Below are 17290 nucleotides of genomic sequence, written 5' to 3' on the forward strand. Positions count from 1 at the left end.
TCTGTCTTTCCCAGTGATCCAGCTAGTTTATTATTATAATGCAACCCAAGGCACCACTTCAGGTTATTTGTCATACACTGCTAGTGATGATATTTTTATGTCCATAGCTGCGCATGCACCACATCAACTGTCTGAGTTTATGAATATGGACTCAATATATAATTCACAACATGAGAAGTGTCTGCTGCAGTGAAAGAAGATGGCAGAAATGTGGCCCAGTTCAGTGTTCAATGACAATCTAATAAAGCTGATGAGGGGACTCCAAAGTGGCTTTCAACTTCTCTTCCTTTTATAGTGGCAAACTCTTCTTGTCTTTTATCTCCCTTTGTGACGAATGGTCTCCCTGCTGGAGAAAGCGAGCTGAGGAAAGCAGCAAATGAAAAAGAGGTGATGAATGATCTCATTTCATGCTGACATCTTGTTTGTGTTTTACAATAGTAACGTGTGGAATTGCATCGCATTTAGCCACTAAAGGAATTAAAAGGGAATTTTGTTGATGTAAGGCAGATACATTTAGATAATTAAACGGCAGTTATCGTCTAATTGATGGTGGGGATGTGAAAAAACGTAATACTTTGATGCATTTCTTTTATATTCATATATATATATATATATATATATATATATATATATATATATATATATATATTCTTATCTTGCACTCACATTTAACATATACTGGTGCTCCAGCTGGACTTTGTGTCTAATTCCCTCAAGGTCAGGGTGAAAGGTTAAGACCAAAAGCCCTAGGGTGTAAGGAGAGATCAGATGTCACTTTAATTTTGACCTCCAGTGGAACATATGTACATTTAATGTTGTAACACTGTAATTTCTGTAGGTCTGGAGCCTATAGTGTTTGTGTGTTAGTGTTTTCAGCTTTAATTTGTCCATTCTTTTGAGATGTTATTTATATGTAGTTGTATTATTTTCCTACCATCAGAAAGACATCTATTAAAGCTTCCCTGTAAAATGCACTACAGAAAGCTTTCTCTCTGTGCTTATTTCTATTAGCAGTGCCGTGAAAAAGCAAAGGGACATTATAGTGTGATGAATTATTTATAGAATGTGCAACAGTAATGATGATCAGTTAGGGCTCTGAGTTCTACCTGTGGCTTTCAAAGGCTCTCTGGAATACTTACATTTACATTTATTCATGTAGAAGAAGCTTTTATCCAAAGTGACTTAAAAATGAGTAACATTACAAGTCATTTATCATTAGAGCCAACAGTATTTGACCTACACAATAGCAGACTTTATGTATTGTAGTCTAGTATACACGCTAAAGCAGAAGTGAAAAGCAGGGAATAAAAGAAACAGACTTGATTCTGATTGGCCACTTGCAACATTCTACAGCCAAATATTTATCCAATAATCAGTCCTTCCCTCCTTTCCTTCTTCATTCCTTACTACCAACCAACTAATGAACTTACCAAATATATATTTGGTGAATATTTTTATTTGGAATATTATATTATGTTTTACTTAACTGTTTAATTTGCAGGCAGTGTAGTTCCATGGTCCTTTTTTTGGGGGGTGGGGGGGGGGGGGTGGGGGGCTTGGGGTGAGCATTGGACTATTTAATTGACCATTTAATTGATGGTTTAATTGGCAGCTAATCTAGTTTCATGTTTCACATTTGAATCCATGGTCTCTTTATTACATTTTAAAATAATTGATACTTAAATCAATATTTAATGTTTATTTATCATTAATTTATTCAAAATAATTTTTATAGTGAGCATAAATCTGTAGAATAAATAAATATTTGGCAACCAGTTTATGTTCATGTACCTCATATCACTTCACAGTCTCATCACATCATAAAATAATTAAATTATGTAAAACCTTTTCACAATGATACAAGACCAACTCAGTAACCTTTATTTTGTAATAATAACCTCATTATATGTCGTCCCTTCCTTTTTTTCAGTCTGAAAGAAATGTAAATGCTTTTTGCAGTCCTAGCTGTACTAAAGTCACAGTAACATTTAACAATACTCTAGATTCACACTGCCTGTGATCAGAGGCATTTTGCATATCTGCAATACTAGGCATACTATGTAAAATAGTCTCTAAAAGACCACATGCAGAGAGCTCTCTCTTTCTATCTGTGTCTCTCCTTCCCTCACTCTCCCGGTCTATTATCTTTTTCCATTTCTTTCCTTCTTTCTCTCTCTTTTTCTCTACAGTGGGAAGTGTCTAGAGTTGAGCAAAGAGCAGTTGCATGCAGGAAGAGCGCTAGTGGAGGAGGGAGGGGGAAGAAGCAGGGTGTTTGCGTAAGCTTGTAGGCAGATAACAGAACCAACCACAGATGGTAGAGCGAGTGAGAAAGAGAGAGAGTGTGCGCGCTGGTGTGAGAAAAGGAGGAAGAGAGGGAGGTGCAGTACGTCAGTTCTCTGTTCACTCAGTCACAGAGGCAGGTTGATTTTCTGGCGTCTTCCTAGCAGCCGTCGTAGCCTCACTGTGGACTGGAGACTTCTGCATCCATCTCAGCCAGCTGAAGGAATATTGAACAAAATGTCCATGCAACATTCTCAGATCTTCAGTGCTTTTTACAGCAAGACTGTGTGACTGTATGCCAGTTGGTGGATGCCAATACAAGCAATTTGTGTGCAGTGACATGCTTTCATCCACCCTGGGCTAATTTTCTCATCTCAAGCGATCGTGGGTTTAAAGAACCAAGTTGTCGGCTGAATTGAGCGGTAGAAGCTGCTTCTGTTCAGCTGCCTGTTTGTGACCTGTAAAAACAGGAACTGAGCATCAGATACCGGCCGCAACGCTCACTGAGCGTCAGCCTACAAGTTTCGGAGCTCATTTCCGGATGCACGTGGAGCTCTGGCCCTTCATCTGAGCCTGTGGTCCCCCGCTCCCAGCCCATCCTTCCCTTCCCAACCCTGGAGCCTGGAATGGTGCGTTTGGTTCCCCGAAGACCCGCATAGGGAATCCCTCAAACTGGATCCGTCCCCGCAAATGACTGGTAGCAATAGCATGAGCAGTGGCTACTGCAGCCAGGATGAGGAGAGCGATGATTTCAACTTCTTCACCGCCAAGACCTCCTTCTTCCAACGGCCACAAGCAAATCAAGTAGCCAAGGTAGTGTATGAACACGAGGAAGATTGAGCGCGTATATCCACACCTGATGTAGAAGATCTGCACGGAAGCGTGTACACGGAAGTGCATTTTTTTCTTCACTTTTTTTGAGACAGGCTGTAGAAAAAGATTTTTGTATACTTTTATAAAAAATAATAGTATAAAAGCTGTCACTGGGGCAATACCCTTTTAAAAGATACTAATATATATCATTTAGGTATTAACATAGACACTTTAGACACTTAAAATTACCTTTACTGATGTGCCGCCTTTAGAGGTTAATAAGGTACAAAGGTGTACCTTTTGAAAGAATACTGCCACAGATGTTGTACCTTTTTTTCTGAGTGTATGTTTATGGAAACACTGTCGGTAGAAACCTCGTACTGTTTAGAGCAAATAACAATAACTTTTAAATGAGTCTCTCAAAGATTTTTTTTTTTTTTAAATGAGCGGATAAAAATGAAGGCCACAGTTTTTGGTAACTAGCAACTAGCAGTGTAAGGGCTGTGGGTATGATTCCCATGGAACGCATGGACGGATAGGAAAATGTATACCTTGAATGCCCCTTAAGTCACTTTGGATTAAAGCGTCTGGTAGGGCGACTGACCAAATGGGGGTTAGTAGGTAGAGATCGCACTGTTAGGTGTTAGGTTACTCAAAGTTACAATGTTAAGAGCATAAGATGTTCTTATGAAAGATTAAGAAGTGTACAAGTCTTTGTTCCACACCAATTTAGTAAGTTTTTCACAATAGAACTGAATTATTGAATGGACTTATGTTTTACTGTATAAGTTTAATTTACTGTAAGGTTTGTGTATTTGCATTAATACCATCCAATGAATGCATTAAAGCAAACTGCTTTCAGCTCATTACCTGCATATCTAATATCAACGTATTATAATCTCTTTTAAACATAGCAGTGTACATAAAGTGCACTCTCACACTCTCAGAGCTCTCTAATGCTGTGAGAGGAAGGAAATGGTTGCTGATTGTGCCAGAAAGGCCCGTCCTTCCCTCAGAGAATGTGTTATTTTATAAGACCCCGTCGCTTTTACACTGACTTCCTGTTACTGTAGTCCTCTCTTAGGCCTCTTATAGACCTAGATACAGTTGTTTAGTGACCAAAAGTCAGAATTAAGCTTTAATTAGAATGGGTCTTATAAGCTAGCTAGCAGATGCAGCTGTATTCTGAACACCACAGAACTGGAAATCATTTTTAACATCCTTAAAGACAGATTTCTATCGCATACCTGAGCTCACCAGCCTTACATCACTTTCTGCAGTATCAGGTTTGGAAAGAGCTTCTCAGAATGTGAATTATTTATCCTGTTCGCATCTCTGTCTGGACACAGACACTGTTTGGGGTTGGTTTGATTTTAAATGAAGTCTCTTATGCTCATCAGGGCTATATTTATTTGATTACATAAAAAATGTGAATCTTTTTGAGACATTTCTTGTGCTTTAAACCAACACCAAACCAGTTTAAACTAGCCTAACCCAAAATAAAAGTTCATGCTGGTCTAACCTGGTGTTTCCATCAAGGTTGTTATGTTAGATTGTTTGTGTATTGTGTTGCTAGGTGCAAGGCGTTACTTCTAGTTATTTGAGCTATTGGGTGACAGATGTTTGATTTATATATTGGACTGAGATATGATCTCTATTGTTCGCTATTTCGCTTTTAAGACATTGTTACAATTACATTGTTTTGCTTTTACTGAACAAATATAAGTGCAGTTTGAATAGGCAGCCATAAGCATACAGAAGTTAGCTTGTCCTAATTCTTCTTAGCATCTCTGGAAGTCCTCTTAGAAGAACCCCAGGGATGGATAAATGGGAGATTAGCTTGCGTTCTCACTTTAATGTGCACATTCTTCTTGTCAGTTATGGGATTAAAATTGCTTTATGGATCAATAATACATTTCCGATTTACCTCACGGGGTTAAATGTAGTAGACAGAAGGCTTTTAAACCAAGAGCACTGAGTAAAAGTGCCTTTATAAATGCTGCTGCTTGGTGAAATCAAATGCCTTGCTTGGTGAAGGGAACAAACAATAAATAGCTTCTATTTCAAGGGCAGAATTTAACATTTGAATAGTGAAAGTCATGCAAACATGAGGCCGTTTGCTCAAGGTTTTGCAATCCATAAGTACTGAAAGTTATGAGCCATCTCATAAACCTTTGTGTGATTGAAGAAAGTTTATTGTGGCTCAAATCTGGTAGATGTTGCAGCTGTGGTGCCATTTCGGCAAGTGGCTGCCTGGTTGGTAAGCTTCAGCAGAATGAGTCAAGTTTTCTCATTTCTAAACACAGTCACAGAGCTGTTCAATTGAAATGCTATATAACATCACATAGATGCTGATTGCTCAACAACAACAAAAAAAATGTGTATCAATCTGCAATAGAGATGCCATGAGTTAATGATGCATAAAAACAGACCCAAGCACAATTCATCGATAATTAAGACCTTCATTATCAAAGGCATATGAATGGATTGATAGCGTAGGGCTTGTGTTTACTGGTGCTGTGGTCTCTGATGATCTACGCTGTTTATTCAAGCATGCAGAAGATGGGCTTTGCATTTGTGCAGGGCTGCAGAGAGGGAGGCAAGAATCTCCTACTGCACACTTGACCCAGTAATGACAGAGAGGGAGAGAATGAGTACACATATGCAACGTGTGGGAGGGAGCAGATCACAAGGCATCATTCCTACACTGCGGCAGAAACAGCAGAGAGGCACACAGGAATGATCAATTAAAAGCATATCAATCTTTAAACGTATGCCGAGAAATGCAGTCTCACACCTATTGACACTAAGGACTAAGGATGAGCATTATGATTACTTCGTCACATACAAAATGTAAATGGATTACTCCAAATTAATGAAATAAATATTGTAGATTTTTATTTGTATATTCACATATACATATATTGTGTGTGTATATATATATATATATATATATATACACACACACACACACACACACACACACACATACATTCATATACGCACACACATGCATACCCATACATACATATACTGTAAATAGACTACCGTTCGCTTACCTGTATCAGACTAACCAGGTTGATTTTACTGCAGTCAGTGCATTAAAGTACATTATCAGTTATCATAAGCACTAACATTGTATAAAGAGACTTCCTCTGAACACCAGGCTTCCCTAGAACTGATGCCAGCTTCCTGTATTTTTTGTAAGTGCAGTTCTCACGGTGATAAGCAGAACGTGCGGTGTCTAACCAAATTATTATTAGTTTGAGGCCACTCAGTAGGTGCAGACGTAGAAGACTGGCACGTTGCCTGAAACTGACACTAAGGGCATCATGTTCCCTAATCAGTCTGAGTAGCCGTGTGCTGTGCTTAAGGACACCTGCTTGACATGCAGTGATGAGTTTGAGATGACACTCCGATAGCATTTACAGCCGTGCCCTTTTCTTTCGTGTCATGTAGGCTCTGTCATTTAATATTTGCTCAGGTCATGCCCCAAGGCACCTTTATGTACATGGTTAACATCCTCCACTTGGGCCTTCTATGACTTTCTTTCCTATGTTTGTTTTACTCTCATTTTGATTTAAAAAATGGCCTGGGGCATTTAACAGTGAAAGTCATTATTCAGCAGAGGAAAGCATATTGTTCAATTCATACAGGTTAGGTAGGTTTCTCTGTTCGAGTTCACAAAGCAGGCTTAATTGTTGTTTATGTCAAACCCTGCTTGTCATAGAAATGTTCTGCCAGACATTTCTGGTTCACCACAAAGTGCATTCTAGAGAGAATTTATATATATATATATATATATCAAAGGTGACTGCAAATAGAACCGAAGTGTATATATTTTAGAGCTTTCTAGACAGATATGTTGTCTGCAAGAAAATGTTTTTTGTGCATTCACAGGATATCTGGTTCATGTTTGATGTCACTTCTGCTCACTCACTGCTAAAATCTGAAAGGTGTGATTCACAGTTTTCTCACATCAGATCAGGTCATTTCTGTCTTCAACCTGAAAGGAATTCATGTGTCTGCAGCTGAGTAACATGCATTTCTAGTGAAGGATCAAACCTGCACTGAAGAGTTTTTATTTTTATTTAACTAACTAATCAGGGTTTTTCTTTTTATCTTTAGCGAGGAGGTTCGTTTCAGAGAAGTGGTGCACTCGTGCTTGTGTAGCTCCGATGTGGGTTAGCTTTCTGAATGACAGCAGATACTGTGAGCCTCAGTGAATAGACAGGAGAGATCCCACACATTACCCACCCACTTACAATCACACACACTTATGATGTCCTTTATTCCAATTACAACTCCCACGCTCACTCACATACACTCTTACACACTTTCTCCAGCTGAAAACCATGAATACACCCACAGACACACACATCTTTGCTCTTTGGTTGTTTTAATATAGGATTCTTCCCTCTCAAGAGAAGACCAGAGCTCATTCATATAGTCACACTCAGAAAGTGAAGGTGATGGGATATGATGGCCGAGCTTAGATTGCTCTTGGATGTTATGTAGATACATGTGCAGTCAAACACATTCAAGATGTCTGAAAGAAACCTTCAGGAGCAGAGAAAACTTTTAAACTGATCTCCATTGTTTTGCCCCATTGTTCCGAAAGGCCACTTTCTCTGCTTTGGATGTGGGGAAGGGAGGGAGAAAGATATATTTAGCAGCTCACAGTCCTCTGGCCACAAATACAGGAATTCCTGAGAGATTTTGGTTGTGTAGGATTGAAGTTTTTGTGTCAATTGTGTCTTTGCTTGTCAACATTAATAATGAATATCAGAGCTGCAAATTGATTGTGGAATGCTAGAGGATTTGTTTTACTAACCGTCAGTGGGTGTGTAAATCTGGTTATTGACCAATTATAGATGGAGTCTGGAAGTGTTTGGGAAAATTGCATTATTAATAACTGTCATTATTTTTGCTAAACTGTTTGGTCCCACTAGGGGCACCGAAATGACACACCTCAATTGACATTAAATTCACGTGGTAAAAAAGCAAGCTTCATTTTCTACATACATTCTTTTATTTTTTAAAAGAACGTTTCCTTCTTTGGCTGAACTATGACACAGATGTGTTTTTGGATAATCTCACACAACTGAACATTGTCTCTGGTCTACACCACACAATACAAAACAGGTAAAGAGAAATTTGAAGAAGTGAATGTGACGTGTATTTCATGAGCGATTGCACACAGTTCTGAACATTTCTCTTCACAGAACACTGACCAGGATGTCACAGTGGCCCACATAGTTTCTTAAGGACAGTTTATTTTAAAGTGTGTAATCCTTCCTTGTCTCTCAACTCACAAGTATGAGAGAGTTAAAACAGATGTTTTAAATGCATCTCTGATTTAAAACGGCTCCAGAGTCTAATTCAATGAATCATTTCCAAATCAGATTCATCTGTGATAGCTCTAGAAAATGCTCACTGAAATCATTGAATGGCATTTTTCACATTTTAAAATGTTTTGGTGGTGCAGAGACACTGGTAGATATTATTTTTCATTCTGTTATTATTATGTACTTTAACATTTGAGCTTTTAGAATAAAATAATAAAAAAAAATTGTTCCTTAGCTACTTTAGCAAAACAAAAAGTGCATTTTACTTGTTCCATTGATCTGAAATTTTTTGAAAAATCTGAATATGCAGTATGTGGAAATATTGCCTTTGTAGTGCTACTGTGCAAAATTAAGTCTGAGTTTAAAAGCAATGTATCCTCTCAGTTAGGATTTTTCATTGCTTCGTTTGACGAGATGTTTCTTTCGTGCCAGCACCACATACCGCAAGACACAAGAGCACAAGTGCACCAGTATTGCACATTTCCTGTCTGTAGATTCTGTCTTTCATAACAAGATTTTCAAGCTGTCTCATTCGAGAAGATGCCAGGCAATTGTAGTGTGTGGGCCAAGAAGAGGTTAATTTGTTTGCTAAGTGTCCAGATAAATTCTTCTTCCTCTCTGCTCAGGCTAAATGTTTGTGCGTTCATGTGTGTATGAGTGGATCTCTTTCTGCTCATTGAGATATAGAGCTGCCATGCTGGCGCCGCAGGGATCTCCATGAATAAATGATCTTGCTTTTTTAATTCTTATTCTTTCGTCCCAGAAAAGAAAAGAGAAATTCACTTTGCGTGTATTACGGGGGATGCAGCTAGCAGCTAAAAATACCTCCGACAGAATCTTTGTTGCTAAGGCTTGTTCCACAACTGTTACACCCCCTAGAAAACCCCTCCAAGAGAAACCGATTCTTTGTCACTCGAAAACATGGAGTATTTAGTGTCAAATGCCCTGTCATCATTCCTTCTGCATTATTTTTTACCCGTTAGAACCATTCTAATATGCTTATTTGGTGCTCAAGAAACATATCTTGTTATTAGCATTTAGCATTAGCATATTAGCAAAAAAAGTCATTTATATGTATAATCTCTCTGTAAATGCCCTTTTTTCATCTCGTTTGTTCTGTTCTGTTCAATTCATGGTAAAAAGAGGGGGAAATAGCCCAACCTTTGAGATTTGACCACGGAAGAACATTAACTGAAACGTGTTTCTTCCTGTAGTTTACTGATGAATCATTATGGATTGGTAGAGTGTTCCTCAGAGGCCAAAACTGGCTTTGCATAGACTCTAGTCCTGTCTTGATCAACCTGGATTTGTTTAAATAAGTCTCAAGAGGAATTCAAACTGTTACTGTCATGCTGTACACACACACACACACAGAGAGAGATTGGTATCTCAGTGTGTGACATTGTCCCCTGGAGTTTGATCAATAAGAGTTGTAGTAATGCTCAGGCTTAGAAATATCAATATATTATAATGCTTGTTGAAGACATTTGTTACACTACCATTCGAAGGTTTGGGGTCAGTAAGATTTATTAGAGTTTCCCCAAAAATATAATGCGATCCGAGTTTTCAAGATTGAAAATAAGAAATCTTTCTTGAGCAGCAAATCAGCATGTGATTTCTGAAGGATCATGTGACACTGAAGACTGACATAATGATGCTGAAAATTCAGTTTTGTATCACAGGAATACATTTTACTATTTACTATAATTTAAAATATTTACTGTATTTTTTATCAAGTAAATGCAAGTAAATGCTTGGTGAGCAGTAGAGTCTTCTTTAAAAAGCATTCAAATCTTACACACTCCCAAGTATTTTAACTTTTGCTAAGACAAACATCATTGATCATACTTTTCATACATTTTGTCCTAGAAATACTGTAAATTGTCAAAAATCTCCTAAAGTTTAATTTTGCCAATATCTTGCAAATAGGTAACAGTCATGGATTAAGAGCCACAAAACTCATTTAAAGTTGTCTGTTAAAGCTATTAGAGTCATCCATAGATCTATTATTAAGTTCAGCATCATGTATAGGATCTCCCATCCTCCCATGTTTCGCTCAATACCAATCCAGCAGAAGGTAGTTTCTTCTTCATATAAGCACCATACGTCACATAATAGCTTCTTATGATAACTGGTTATCTTGATAGTGTAAGTGTCTGTAATCTCAGCAGCAATCAGTTGTCCCCTCTTCCTCTCTGAGAGATGTTCTGCTCTCTCGACACTCACTCAAGACCAGGGGTCAATACAAAAATAGAAAAACTAGAGGAACTACCTCAGAGGAAGAGCTAAGTTCACTAAAAACACAGCTAGCTAAAAGTCCACCCAATGCAACTGAAACAGTACCTTAAGGTCAGTTTGTCTTTACTGTCATGTCACATCATGACACCTGCTTATAATGTCAACATCAGCTTTTACGCAGTGTTGATGGCCTTTCTACCATATCTCATGTATACCTCACAAGGCCTCTACTGTGTTTCGTATCAGGATTCCTCACCTAACCTTGCACTCCCTTTTACTTTTATCTTGGTTTTAGCATGTGACAAGAGAGGAAGAGGAAGAGAAGCCAACATCCCTCACAGCAGAAGAGATTAAAGTGAAAATAGATGACTACAACTCCAAAGTGACGGAGAATGGAATGAAATTAGTGAGTATTGATTTGTCAACAAAGCTTATGCATTCATTTGCAACATTTGTGTTGTTATTTGAGAATTTTACTGTGAGAAATGACCTGACTCCATCTGTTTTGTTATCCCCCAGAGCTCAAATGGCAAATACACTGGTTTCATAAAGGTTCACTTGAAGTTGCGCCGTCCTGTGACTGTGTCTTCGGATGGGAAGTCACCAGGGCCAGGTTCCTCTTCTGATGGTTCAGTAAAACGTGCATCTTTCTACCTGCCCTACGATACCGTTAAACAGCTACACATCAGCAGTACCACTACGGTCAGGGAGGTCATCCAGGGCCTGCTGAAGAAGTTTATGGTACAGGATAACCCAGACAAGTTTGCCCTCTACCGTCTGACCCGTCGAGACAGCCAGGGTGAGCGCTCAAATGAAGATGAAATATACCGTAGTATTGTACAAGTACAAAAAGTATAATACTAAGCAGTTTTTTTTTTTTTTTTGTGCTTGATTTTTCAGATCTTTTCCAGAAGTTGCCATTATCAGAATGTCCTCTCTGTTTGAGGCTGTTAGCGGGTCCTGATCTAGAGAACTTGTCCTTTGTACTCAAAGAAAATCAGACTGGCGATGTTGAGGTGAGCTTTTCGGTTCTGTCTAAATGTATCTTTTTTTATATATATATATTTGCCCACCACAATAAACATTCTCAAGTATTTTAATCGTTAAATGAATTCATTTAACATATTTAGGCTGTGTCCACCAAAGTATTTTTGTCAAAGGCTAGAATATTTTTTCAATTTTCAATGGGAGCACCACGTTTTTAAAACCTTTTTCAAGCTGAGTGCCAGTGTTGCCAAGTCCGCGGTTTTTCCATGGAATTGGGCTACTTTAACACTGTTGTCATGGGTTGTTTTTCATGTTCACGGGTTGAAGCAACACCAATAGCACAATATTTAATCTAATTTTACCTGGGAGGCCCGCCAAAAAAGCATATATTTTACCCCCGGAAAGCGCTTTTTAACGGGGACCCCCCTCGAAACTCAATTGGGTGGGTTTTTAAGTGGTATGTTTTTCTCAGCGCTGGGAGTTGAAGAATGTTCAGCTTTAGGTATAACACCGCATTCGTTACTGTTGCTTTTTAGTTAGACGTCCAATCACGGTGGAGGAGGGGCGGGGCAAATATAACTCTAACCAGCTGTTACTCATTCTTTATTTATTTTCTCTCAGTATTCATGTCTGTGCCATATGGGCTTTCCGGACTACTACATATATTGATATGAAAAATAATGATTGCAACATGTAATTCACGATGTGTCTGCAACAGTTACTTCTTAAGATGTTCTGTATCATAGCAACCAAAGCTCAACTGACAAAAAAAAAAAAAAAAACACTGTTCGAGAGAAGTTCTGGCATTTTCAGCTGGCTAAAAACACTTTAGTGGACACATGGCCTATTTTACCTTTTTTTTTTTTTTTTTACAAATATATTTGGTCTCTTGCTCAATCATTATGACATTAAAATGCTTTTTATATTCTTATTCTTATTTATTATTTTATGCTTTTTTTCACAAGATTTGCAATGCATTCAAGGTACACATTTACATTTTATCAGTTCTTGTTTTTCCTGGTAATCGAAACCATGACCTTGGTGTTTCGAGTGCCGTACTTTGCTGTATTCACTACAGAGAACTCTAAAAAACATTATTTTATACAAATATTTTTAGCCTGCTTTATCATAATGAAAATGTTATCCCAAATTTTATTTGGCATGTTTTTATTATTATTATTATTATTCATGATTATTTTTTTTATATGTATATATAATTTACATATAAATTACGTAATCATATATATAATGTAATGTATGTATTTAGAAATTATTTAATACAATTCAATAAAAGCCACATGCAATTAAAAGCCATGCAATTATGCAAACAAAAACATAGGTTTAATAGATAGTTCTGTTTCAGACAGCAGTTTTTTTTTTTTTTTTGGCTATATTTTCATATGTCTGGCTTTACTAATAAGGTGTTCTGTCTTTTTTCAGTGGCATGAATTCTCAGTCCCTGAGCTGCAGAACTTCCTGATCTTCCTGGAGAAGGAGGAGAAGGAGCGTATGCGGCAGGTGGAGCAGCGTTATGCTGCCTACAGGGAGAAGTTGCTACAGGCTCTAGGTCAGGTCAAGAGCAAACCGGGCTAATGTAAGACACACAATCTCCATCACCCCACTGAGCCAACACTGGGCCAGCCTGGAGGACCAGTAGCCCTACAGACCAACTCACAAACCTCCACTCAGGACTTTGTACAAGCTCTCAGCATGCTTCTGTGACCTTTAACCCCCGAAGACAGGTAAAGGGATCGAGGCATGACTAAGACGAAGAGGAGGTTTGGAACTAAAGATTAGTACTTCAAGAGTAATCCTTCTCTCCGGAAATGGAACACTGTTGAAAGCCCAGGAGTATGTTTCTGGCAGTCATGCTTTTTTATATTTGAATGGGTTTTGTTGAGTTTTTCTTGTTGTTTTCACATTGACCCCATCTGTCTGTGTTTTTTACATGCTGCTGCTGCTGTTGCTGCTACTGCAAGTGTTACTGAAAGCATGCCTTTCCCTTTGGTCTCTCTGCTTGTGTCGTCTACCGCATGTCCTCTATCAGGGAATATCTATATGAAGAGCAGAGTGAAAAAGCACTTCCAGTCCGAAAAGTGGGAAGACTTAAATTATAGAAAATATGATGTCTGCAATATATCAGAGGACAGATAGTAATCTTGTCCACATATCAGATTATACAGTACACAAACAATTATAACATGCTACTGAAAATAGAAAAAAAAAAGAGTTATACTGGAGATTGTGTTAATGTAACTATAAACATACTGTATTACTGGTAATGTTTCACCCTACAGCTCAATATGTCACCCCACCGAGTCAAAATATCCCTTTCTTTCTATTTAAATGACCAATATGGCTGCACATCTCTATGATTAAACAGTAATGAAACCCACTGGCCACTATATCTATTAAAAAATGTTTCAGTGGGTCTGGGCTGAGAGCTGAGAATGTTCAGATGCAGACATTTTGAGCTCCTCTAGGAGTATGAAATGGGCCCCATGCTGACTGTTATTCTCTGGAAAGACCCATTGTGCTTTCAGTTGTCCCATGAAAGCTTTTAGAAACACTCAGCACTGACAAATCACCTCAGTCTCTCAAGTGCCCCACCAGAACTTAATGTGCAGGGAGCATCAGAGGATGTGAGGATGGTGGACTGTGGTTATCCGGTAAGCTTTTCTGAATCATTTCGGCTTTTAGCACATACAGTAACACACAAGGTCATGTTAGATTAGAGGGCATCTTCAAGATCAGCGGTCTAAAAAGCTCTGTGCATCTAAACCACAAGCATCTCAATCCGTATTACACTCCTTATAGTAATTACACAATAAAGTTTTTATAAAGATCTTCCTGCTTATGTAAAATGGAGTCGGGATGTCTGTGATTTGCACACCAACACAAACCATTGAGTGGTCCACCAATATGTACAGGAATCAAAATTATTCTGTACAGGGAAAATGAGATGGATGTAACTTTTTTTCCTTGCTTTAATTATAATAATAATAAGGGATATTTTTTTTTAATGTGCATACTTTTGTCTGCTGAATTATGGAGGTGCGTGTGAAATGAATGTATCTGTGACACTGAAGGAATTGATTATTTGTGAAGAGCATTCAAAAGCACTGAAGCGGTTTTCCATATTGGTCGGGAATAACTGTGAACCTGTTAATATGATGTTCCAGGCACTGATATTTCTCTTCTCCCTTAAAAGCACATTTACGTCCCAATCTATTAAAGAACCATGGATTTCTGAACATGACAAGCAGTTTTGTAATGGCTAAGATATAATTTTGATTTGTATGTTTTTAGAGGCACTTTAAAGTCATATGTTTCCATTTGGCTCACTCTGCCCCATGTGCTCTGCCTGTATATTTTGATCTTGTATGGGTACATGTCCTGTTGGACTGGGAGTATCACTTCCACCCTTTAGCAAGCGGCAGGGTCTTGTATGTCTGCTCAGGCTGCGCCCCCTGACAGCCATATTCCTGCTGGCAGTGCCTTTAGTCTCTGTGAAGCTTATCTTGACTGTGTACTGTACATATGCGCTAGATGTCGGGCTTTATAACTCCACGTTGAGAGAGTTCACACACATTCAGTGGCAGTAGCCAGGTGCTTTCAACGTCTGAACCATTAAGTCCATGTGAGACTTTTTTGGACTAGTGTTTAAAATGTTGAAGTGTGTGTGTGTGTGTGTGTATGCGTGCGTGTGTGCGTGCATTTGTTTAATTTATTTTTTGGTTCAGTTTCAGTCTGTGCAAACTTGAATATGTGGACAAATCAGTACTATTTGGCAATCTTTTTTTGTTTTGGGGTATCAAATGTTTAAAATGTCGATTAAGCTGTAAATATGTGGAAGAATTAAATAAAAGGTCACCCTTTCTTGGCGATGAGTCTGTTTTATTTACATTGAAATTGATGAAGCCACTAACAGGGGTTACTAACAATTCTGTAGTTTAAATTATAAATAAAAATAAATGTTATTTTAGAAATAATATGATTTTTCAAAGTTATAAATAAAATAAAGTTTATTAAAGTACGTTTTACAAGTCTTTCTACTTAACAATCTCATGTTTTATTCAATGTGTTCCTTGCCCTTTCGTTGTAAAAGTTGTGAAATTTACTTCTGAGTGAAATTGGTTCTACACCAATTCTGTAGTTTTCTTTAATAAACAGAAATGGTAATAAACAAATATTTAAATTGAAATGAAACAATTTCATTTGGTTACATATAATTTTGTAGTTTTAATTATAAATATAAAATACATTTATGAAATAAATTTAAATGGTTTAATAAATCATTTATGTTGCAATTAAACTTAGATAATTTTAATTATTATAAAAACAGATTTATAAAGTAAATATTAAATAGCATTTCAGATGCATGATATTACATTTTCACTTTTTCTTTTTACTGAATGTTTTATGTACAAAGCTACAATAGGAAATATTGATAAATAACAATGTATGATAATATTCTATTCTGCATCACAACACATTTACTTTTGGGGACTGATATAATAAGTTAGCAATTTTTTTTTCTTCTTGATCTACAGAACATGGAGTAGTTTTACGTCATAGTAAAATGTAATGGTTTCACAAATCATACAGCAGAGGGAGCCCTAATCATGAACAGTAGTTCAAATGCAAACATTTGCTCCAAGTGAAAAAAGGGATATCCAAAGATTGTTTGTAATGGATTGAAGCATAATTATAGTACTTGTAATGTGTTAGATACTTTGCATACTAAGCATATGTATTTATATGGTACTGTGTAGCAGTGCACAGCAAGTCACAAGCGTAATGTTGTCACAACTGCTCTGTTGTGTCTAGTGCAAATAAGAACAGCCCGCATTGAATAGCAGTGTCAAGGGTCAGATAGCGCACGTGAAGTGTATTTTGCACACATGCCATGTTACAATAAAAAACATGTTGTAAACTTAGTTTGAACCGGCTCCACACTGTAAATAAACACTCCACCTACAGGTTTAACAGTATGCCCATACTTGGAAAAGACTTGCAATATTTTAAGGACACCCAGAAACCTTTTAAGTCACCACAAAAAGACAGCAGTTGTGAGTGTCCATCATAATGTTAAAGACCCTTCATAAGGTGCAAGCGCTCACCTGTCCAGTCTGATTCTGAGAGGTCAGCCTGAAAACAATGTCAATATGTCATCTGAAGACACAAATATAGACAGGTCTCAGCTTCCCCTAAGACTGATGGCTAAGAATAGCATACTATGGTCGCGGTCCTGTTGTAAGCACACCCAGTTTAGCTCGACATGTCTCACCACATCACCCCAGTCACCCCAGCATGTGCTCTTCTGCCTCTGTTGATATATATCTGGGCTTTAAAGAGTTTGACAACAACACCAGCTTTGGCAAGGCAATTTGAGATACATATGCACAGCTTAGAACTGTAGTGTTTTGATATTTTCCATTTTTATCTCGCAATAAATCTTTGTTTTGGAGACTGCCCTTTTAGTTGTGATATCTATTTTTGGTTTATGTTTATGTACATGTTTACTTTAAAGTTCAAAATGTTAAAAAAATAAAATAAATAAATAAATAAAATGTTCCACTGACATTGACAGTTGGTCTTCATTTTTACATTTATTTGCATAC

The 17290-nt window shown here is 37.6% G+C and overlaps 1 protein-coding gene across 3 annotated transcripts in view; it reads left to right on the forward strand.

Annotated features, from left to right (window-relative positions):
* LOC128022382 (ras association domain-containing protein 5) overlaps window positions 1–15551 on the forward strand; it is a 38147-nt gene extending 22596 nt beyond the window's left edge. For 2 of the 3 annotated variants that reach the window (XM_052609878.1, XM_052609880.1), the window contains exons 3-6: window positions 10975–11085; window positions 11199–11478; window positions 11580–11695; window positions 13107–15551. In XM_052609878.1, coding sequence (XP_052465838.1) covers window positions 10975–11085; window positions 11199–11478; window positions 11580–11695; window positions 13107–13259 — 660 coding nt within the window. In that variant the 3' untranslated portion in view covers window positions 13260–15551. Of the gene's footprint in view, window positions 1–2336; window positions 3094–10974; window positions 11086–11198; window positions 11479–11579; window positions 11696–13106 lie in introns of those variants that run through there. The other variant, XM_052609879.1, reaches the window with a different exon arrangement.
* The last annotated feature ends 1739 nt before the right edge of the window (window positions 15552–17290 follow it).

The sequence above is a fragment of the Carassius gibelio genome, chromosome A11 (assembly GCF_023724105.1).
Source record: "Carassius gibelio isolate Cgi1373 ecotype wild population from Czech Republic chromosome A11, carGib1.2-hapl.c, whole genome shotgun sequence".
NCBI classification, from domain to species: domain Eukaryota; kingdom Metazoa; phylum Chordata; class Actinopteri; order Cypriniformes; family Cyprinidae; genus Carassius; species Carassius gibelio.